Source organism: Canis aureus, chromosome 2 (assembly GCF_053574225.1).
Source record: "Canis aureus isolate CA01 chromosome 2, VMU_Caureus_v.1.0, whole genome shotgun sequence".
NCBI classification, from domain to species: Eukaryota; Metazoa; Chordata; class Mammalia; order Carnivora; family Canidae; genus Canis; species Canis aureus.
In genome coordinates this window covers 55715180-55723625 of record NC_135612.1, presented here as the reverse complement: position 1 = coordinate 55723625, position 8446 = coordinate 55715180, and the positions used below count along the sequence as shown (strand labels likewise).

General features: G+C 54.8%; 1 protein-coding gene across 9 annotated transcripts in view; it reads right to left on the bottom strand.

Annotated features, from left to right (window-relative positions):
- The window catches only part of TM6SF1 (transmembrane 6 superfamily member 1), a 58718-nt gene extending 52260 nt beyond the window's left edge, over positions 1–6458 (bottom strand). For 3 of the 9 annotated variants that reach the window (XM_077873841.1, XM_077873850.1, XM_077873877.1), the window contains exons 1-2: positions 6288–6456; positions 1030–1133 (exon numbers count right to left, since the gene is read on the bottom strand). In XM_077873841.1, the coding sequence (XP_077729967.1) occupies positions 1030–1133; positions 6288–6379 (196 nt within the window). In that variant the 5' untranslated portion in view covers positions 6380–6456. Of the gene's footprint in view, positions 1–1029; positions 1134–6287 lie in introns of all 9 variants that reach the window. The other 6 variants (XM_077873857.1, XM_077873901.1, XM_077873867.1 and 3 more) reach the window with 4 other exon arrangements.
- Positions 6459–8446: the final 1988 nt, after the last annotated feature.

The window sequence follows — 8446 nt, the reverse complement described above, 5'->3', positions numbered from 1 at the left end:
ATGTGAGGCGAGGGACCCTATGGTGAACAACCTTGTTGTGGTCACCACCTCACAGTGTAGATGCCTATCACATCATCACAGTGTAGACCTCATGCCTGTACAGTGTGAGATGTCAATTATATCTCAGTAAAGCTGGCAGGGGGGTGGGGGGAGATAACAGAAAATGTCTGTTTCTGCTCCAGGACACCGCGATCTGGAGGCATCTGATATGCAGCATTCCTGAAGCAGAAACTGAACGAGGAAATGTCGGGTCAAGTTTCCGGCAAGGGAAGCACTTGAAGACGGGGGCAGCTTAGCCTGAGGCAGTGTGGCCCAAAGCAGAGTGTGGGTTCTGGGTTCTGGGGTCAATGATGTTCTTAGTGAAAACCTTGACCACAATTCTCAGTGTCTCTGAGACAGCTTCTTCATCTGTAAGTGGAGGGTATTTGTTATGCCAACTGAATAAGCTGATATGGCTACAGTGCTCAGGGCCAGGCCAGGTGCTTGGTTGGTGGAGTTTTTATTTATGCAATGCACATGTGTATTTTTCAGGCACTGTTGGAGTATTTTATAAATATTATTGAATGTTTGTAGCAACCGTCCATGGCGAGCAATATTATTTTCCTCACTATACAAACGTGTAGACCAAGACACTGTGCAGCAAAGCTCCAGGCCAGGTGGAGGGGGCGGCAAGAAGCAAAGCACAGGCAGGAAGCACAGTAAGATGTTGCAAGAGTGGAGGTCAGAGGTCAGAGCACGGCTGGGGAGTAGGGGGTGGGGGGAGGCACGGAGGGGCATCCTGCCTAGCCCTGCCAAAGACTTTCCTCCATGATCCCCACTGGGAAGGGGCGGGGTCTGTGGCCTGGAGGCCCTGTTGGTCTGGAGCGGAGGACTGTGTTGTCCTGAATTACTCCTCCACTTCCTGCCACTTCACCAGGGAACTCAGGGAATTGGAGACCGACTTCATGGAGGCACAAGCCAGTGAAGGCAAAGGCCCAAGAGCTGTGCCGTTTGGTGGACACCAACAGTTCCCTTCCAAGGGAGACGTACCATAGAACAGGGGGTCCCGGGGTGGTTTTCTTTTGACGAGGACACGAGCCAGCAGGGCGACCAGGAGCAAGATGAGGGCAGCAACCCCTACAATCGTCCAGGAACTGCAACGACCAGAACAGGGAGGTGGTCACTTATCGAAATAAACATGTTGGTGCGTGGAATTTCCTGGCTATTGAATGCATTCGCTCCCACCTCTGCCTCTGCCCACACAGTTCAAGAGCTGTGGGGTTAGTGAGGTTTGGCTTTGCTGCAGCACTTTGCCCCTGCCCCCCCAGGCCACCCATGTGACTTTCAGAAACTGGAACCACCAGGTCCTCAATCTTCCCATCCTGTGCACCTGCACAGACCTGCATCCTCCACACCATCCCACCCCACCCTGAAGATGGCCACTACCCCCCTGCCTCTACCTACCTGCTCGTCCAAATCCTGTTCCCCAGTGGCTGATGGGCCTAACCACTGAATCTGCCCCCTCCCTCAGTGTTAGCCAGAAACCTTCAGACTGAGCTCCAGGAAATCCTGGAGTCCTGACTACACATATCTTCCAGGAGGACAAGGAGGGAGGGCCACGGGTCATGTATATAATCAAAGGAGCCAAAGGATGAACAAGGAAAAGTTTGGGCCAGACCTGCGGCCACAATAAAGCCAGCTGCCCACACCCAGGACCGGCAAGCCAGCATCTAACCCCTCACCCAGACAGTAAGGTGAGGCAAGGATGGGCATAGGGAAAAGACACCATACCGGGGGCCAAGGCCCCTCCCTAGTGGGGCAGCACTAGGGCACGAGGCTTGGTTGAGTTTGCAGTCAAGACACCTGGATTCAGCACCTACTATGCTACCACCTAACTCTGCAACCTTAGCAAAGTCATGTCATTTCATCATCTGCTTATTAATTAATCTTAAAACATAGTAAGGAAAAAAAACATAGTAAGGATAAAATTTATGATGCACTCCTATCTGCCAGGCACTGAGGATGAATGGAGGATGTCCCTGTCTATGTGGAGGGTCCTACTTCAATGGACTCTGAGCTCTCTCACCCAGGATGTCACCTCTGGTCCTACAGGGATACTCTCTTACAGCTCCATTACCAAACAGGGCTTTCAGTTCTAGACAAAGGATCCTGTGGCCCTCTCCAATGGCCTGCACACCACAGCCTCTTCAAAGCCTTTGAGGGCTGCCACAAGCACCACTCCTCAGCTGAAACCCCTGCACAGCACCACAGTTTGACAAGAGAACTTCTGGATAACCTTTGCCATATGCCCCTGGAACTTCTGAAAGTACCTTTCTCAGTCATGGGTTCTACAACCTAACAGTACCTACCAACAGCTGAGGGAACACACTCATGCTAGATTTCACTCCACACCCTTCAGCTGTAATGGGTGTTAAAAACCTGCCCTCAGCATAAGAGAGGTCAGTCAGGAGGTGGGAAGCGATCCATCCAACCTGCAGATAGATGGGCCCCCAGGAGACTGGTCACAGGTGCAGGAAAGCTGTATCCCTGGCCCCTGGCCCCTGGCCGCAGGCCCCAAGAGTTGGGGGGAAAAAAGGATTTGGACATCAGGAGCACCCAGATTTCCAAATGCCACTCTCCACCTACAAAATACCTTGGAGTGGGGCATGGGAACATGCAACTTTTTTCAGGATACCTGGATGAGTATGACAAAGAAAGTCTGTCTGGGGACTTCTATGAGGGTATATAAGAATTGATGAATGCATGAGGGAGGGAAGGAGGGGGAGAAGAAGCCAGGAAGGAGAAATGGATGGATGGATGGATGGTAGATAATGAATGAATGGACACTGGAAAATGGATGGGGGATAGTGGATGGATGGTGGATGGTGGATGATGGATGGATAGATGGACAGATGGATGACAGATGGTGGATGAATGGATAGATAAATGGATGGTGCATGGAAGAATGATGCATAGTGGATGGGTGAATGAATTGATAGATGATGGATGTTGGATGAATGGATGGATGATGGATGGATGATTGATGGTGGGAATGGGTGGTGGATGGCAATTGACTGGATGGTGGATGAATGGATGGATGGATGATGGACAGATACATGAATAGATGACAAATGATGGATGGTGGATGGTGAATGAATGGGTGATGGATAGATGGATGGTGGATGGTGAATGAATGGATAATGGATGGATAGCAGAAGGAATGGATGACAGATGGTGGATGGATGACACACTTCTATGATAAGGATGAGAATGACTGTGTCAATGTCCAGGTAAGATGTTGAAATAGGAAATTTCTAGTGGTGCACATTAGTGCCTGCTCTAGGCTCCTCCAGTAGGGGAAAGCCAAAGGAGCAGAGGATGGAAAAGGAAGCTGATTGGGATCAGGAACATGATACTGGACTGAAGCATCCCATGAAAAGGGAAGAGGTTAGGTGTGCTGTGTAAGCTGACAAGCATTTTAATCACAGCCCAAGGCAGGTGGTGGCCAGGGAATAACCCCATCCCTGCTCCTACTAAGGGCCTACACTTACACCAGCACCACCACGCAGCTAGCACTCTTCTGAAGTATGCGAGAGCAGTGTAAACTGTTTCACCTGTCCTCTCACATTCGCCACCTGGGGGAGGAGCACAGAATGAAGAGAAACTGGGGCAGCAGATCCTGTATGCATCCCAGTGACTACCAAGTACAGAACCTCCTAGAACAGGGAGAAATGGATCCAGCAGGGACTTGGGGGGGGGGGGGCAGGGGGGGAGTGAGGTGTGGGGAAGGGCTGAGACAAACCCAAGGGTGAAAAAGTTGCTAGTCTGGGAATGAGGGGGATTACTGACGTCCTTCCATGAAGGGACACCCACTCAGAGGGGATATTTATGGGTGAGCATGAGTAGAGGGAGAGAAAGTGTGTGTGTGTGAGAGAGAGAAACAGAAACAGAGACAGAGATCCCAATCTTTTCTGACTCCTTACCCTGCCTTGCTTCTTGTTTTTTAGACTTTTGTAAAAGGTGTGGTGGGAAGAAAGCTTCGACTAATCCAACTAATTCAGACCTAAGCGAATGCCCGGGGTGCACAAGGCCCTGAGCAGAGCCAAATGATACTAAGATGAGCTGTGGCCTGGTAAGGTACGTTCTGACCACAGGAAAGTAACTCCCGTGGGAAAAGTACAATCCAAGAGGGCTAGGTGGAGGGAGAACACACATGTGCTTAGGGGGAGGGTCTGGAAAAGAAAGACATTGCATTTTACCCCAGGCCATGAAGTCCAGGAATGGCTTCAACCGTCAGGTCAGATCTCAGGTCAAGTCCTGAGGGAACAGCGTGAGCAAGGGCAAGGGAGCAGGAAGTTAAGAAGCATCCCAGGGCCAGGGCAAGGAAGCTCCTGGGGAGGCTGTGCCATGGCCCCGGGGCAGAGAGTGCCAGCGCCAGGGGGAACCGCAGGGAGGAAACATGCTAGTCCAGGCCTGGGGCCAATGTGTAAGGGGACTTGGGAGAGGGGAGTGGAGGAAGAAGACAGAGGAGCCAGAGCCACTGCGATTTTAACCTGCAAGGGGAGGAGAAGAATGACTGGAACCAATTATTCAAAACTCTGCAGGGTTAGCAATGTGCTCAATAATATACGGCAATACATAATTCAGTGTGTGCTCAGTAAATGCCATCACCATCCTGCCAGCGGCTGAGGCCAAAATCTCAGAGTCATCCTCAAACTGGCCCTGCTGCCCCTCCAAAATACCCCTTTGCCCAACCACCGTGCCCATCTCCTCTTACTGCTCCCCGTTCCCCTATCTAGAAGGTTCTGTCTCCACAACTTCCTGTGTGTCACCTCCTACACCTCAAGTCACCTCCTCCAAGAAGCCTCCCCTGACCACCATTCCCCTTCTCAGTCACTCATGTTGCCACATTTTAGTGATGTCTGTCTCAACACCTGCTTTCCCCCTTTCCTGGCTTGTCCATAGCTATATCCCCAACACTTGGAACAGTGTCAAGCACAGAATATGTATTCAATAAATATTTGCTGAGCTGCCTATAATGCCATTGTAGAAATGCAGGGCACTATATTCACAGCCATGTGACATCTGCTGCCCAGAGCTGTGTCTTCCAGGAGTTGCACCCCGAGACTGGGACAGACCACGAGCAGTCACTGCCAGTGCCTCGGAGTGCTCACTATGGATGGGGCCCATCTGGATAAGGCTGTCCCCAAGTGGTGGTCCCCGCAGAGAGGGAAGGGGAGAAAGAAGTCCCTGCCCTATAGGCAGACACTTATCTGCAGCCTGAAGGTCTGGAGAGGGTTTGCTGCATGCAGACTGATGCAATTTCCTTAGCACCAACTGCTGTGGGAAACATAACAGGTTAACTTCCTCGTCCCCACAGACAACAAGGAGCACCAGCAGGCACGGAGGCCTGGCACCTTTCCCCGCTGCCTGGGCAGGCCTGCAGCTGCCTGGTGCAGGGTGGCTTAGCCAGGGATCCCTCACACAAGACTGAGGCACTGCTTTGAACTAAACCCAAAAGCCAGCCCCACCCATTTCCTTGGCCTTGAACCGCTCTGCCTCGCTTCCTTGCTCTGTCCTACACGCCCCCCCGCCCCCCGCGCCCGCCCCACCTCCGCCCCTCCACAAACAGGTCTCTTTGGATCCGGACAACACGATACAAATACGGGCCATTTGACAGACCAGAAAACTGAGGTCAGGCCACCCGGGTAGTGCCAAAGCCACGCCCCGAACCCAGGTCTCTGCCTGCTGGTCCACGGCTATTTCTGCTAGTCATTCACAACAGTTTCTAAAATTAATAAGAAATGAGAAGTATGTGTGTGTCCATACATGGAAAGGTCCCTGGGAAATGGCAAAGGCGCACGGCATGACCCGAGAGAACCTGGCCACACTGGTCGCTGGTGGGGTCTGCACCCCCACAGCCCTGCCCCAGAGCTGCTCAAGGGCAGGGGCATGGCCTCGTTGACCTCCGTCACCCGGACCCCCAGCACCGCGCGGGCAGGGGCGCGCCCCAGCCTTGGCTCCTGCACCGTTGCCGCAGGTCCAGGACGCCGCCCCGGCCAGGCCCCCCGCCCCGACCCCTGCCCCCGGGCCCCGCGCCCCCCGCGCCCCCCGCGCGCCTCCCCTCCCCTCCCCTTGCCTGCCCCTGCCCCTGCCCCTGCCCCTGCTCCTGCCCCTGCCCCTGCCCCTGCCCCGCCGTGTGCGGCTCCAGCCCCAGCGGAAAAGTTGCTGGGGCGCGCGCGGCGCGGAGGCCACTTGGCCGCCACCCCCCGCCCCGGCGCGACCCCCGCCGCGCGCGCCCCACTCACTCGTGCTGGGCCGCCAGGTGGTTGAAGACATAGGTGACCGGGATGGCCGAGAGGGACAGCACGAAGACCCCGGTGGCCGCAGACGCACTCATCGCCGCCGCCGCGCCGCTCGCCCTTCAGCGCATCCCGCGCCGCGCCCCGCCCCAGCTTCCGGCAGCGCCCGCGCCCCTCGGCCGTGCCCTTCGGGGCGTCCCGCGCCGCGCCCTCAGCAGCGCCCCCTCGACGCGCCGGCCCGCAGCCGCCCGGGAGCTCCCTGCAGCCGAGCGGGCCCGGGGCCGGGGGGAGGGGCAGACAGACCCTGCCGGGACAGGTGTCCCCCGAGGCGCGCGCCCTGGGGGGCGGGGGCGCCCGGCCGGGAGCCGGTCGTGGACCACCTGGGGGGCTCGGGTCGAGCCAGACCCGGGGTGTGCGAGCGGGAAGGGCCGCGGGATCGTCCGCGTGGGGAGCCCTAGGCCCAGGGACAGGAGGCACGGAGGATCCTGAAACCTTGGATCTTCTCTGAGAGCAGCCAACGGCGGGCAGCAGGCACAATCGGTGCAGAGTCCGAATCCCCGGTTCAAACCCTGGTGCTCGCTCACTTGCTGTTGACCTTGGTCAAGTTACTTAACTCACGGCTCTTTTCCCTTCTGTGTCCAATGGGCGTGACCCAGGTCAGGGTAGGGTGGGATTAGCTGAGCTGGTAGGCACCAAGTGCTCACCCTGCGCTGCTCGGAACGCCGCTGTCTCCTGCAATTCCCACTTTTTGGACTGAAACTGACACTGGGAGAAATGCGGATTTAATGAGACCAGAGCGTGGGGAATTCGTTTCTATTCCAGGCAGGGTTCCTGGAGGCCAGGTTGCCACAGGACAAGCTGCGGGAGACCCTACGTAGGGAACAGGACTGGAAGGCAAAGGCTCTGCCCTCAGACCACAGTCCCACAGAAGCCCCATGCTTGTAGAGAGGAAGGGTGCCAAGTATCGCCCTGGCTGCTTGACCATGTTGGTGACTAGGTCTCAGCAAGCCCCCTGGGACTGAGCCTGGATTGGTCTACTGTCCCCGAAGGGAAGGACCGAGAGTTTCAGACAGAATGCAGCTCAAGCGACCCAGAGAGGTGACATGTACTTAGTGTGCTAAGCGTGCAGCTGCCAGGGAGCTGACGACATCATTCGGCTCATTTTAGAGATGAGGAAAATGAGCCACAAAGAGGCTGTGACCTACCTGCTCCTGGGCCACTCAACTTTTCCAAAGCCAGTTCTCCTAATCCCCTCTCCTGGTACTTCTGGGAGGCTTACGTCCAACTCTGAGGACATAATGATAAAATCTTGGCCCAAGGGCAGCCTGGGTGGCTCAGCCGTTTAGCACCGCCTTCAGCCCCAGGGTGTGACCCTAGAGACCCCGGATGGAGTCCCACATCCGGCTCCCTGCATGCAGCCTGCTTCTCCCTCTGCCTATGTCTGCCTCTCTGTCTCTCATGAATTAAAAAAAAAAAAAAAAGCTTGGCCCAAATTGTGATATATCCAAGTTTTCTAGAGAGATGTCCTTACCTCTGACCTGGATATCACCCTCTTCCACAACTACTCCTTTGTCACTATCCTTAAACTCCCTCTTCCTCTGGACAACAAATACCTCCTCTGAGCCCCCTTGTCTCCTCCCAGCCAATCCCTGAGGCCAATGCAGCCCCTCCACCAACACCCACCCAAACCTGGCTGTGTGAGTTTTACCTTCTCTCTCATAATATATATATATATTTATATATATATAAATATATATATATATTTCTCTCATATATATATATATAAATATATATATATATATATTTTTTTTTTTTTATGATAGTCACACACAGAGAGAGAGGCAGAGACACAGGCAGAGGGAGAAGCAGGCTCCATGCACCGGGAGCCCGACGTGGGACTCGATCCCGGGTCTCCAGGATCGCGCCCTGGGCCAAAGGCAGGCACTAAACCACTGCACCACCCGGGGATCCCCTTCTCTCTCATATCTTGAACTCCCTGGCTGCCTTGTGACTTCCCCTCAATGTAGGCACATGCACAAACATGTTCCCATGTGCTCCCTGGGCCAGAGGCTCCTCTCCGTTTGCCACCTTTTCTCTCTGCTTTCTCATCCACACTTGGTTTTGGTGCCCATGCTTATGCTGAGAGATCCCAGATTAACGGGCCC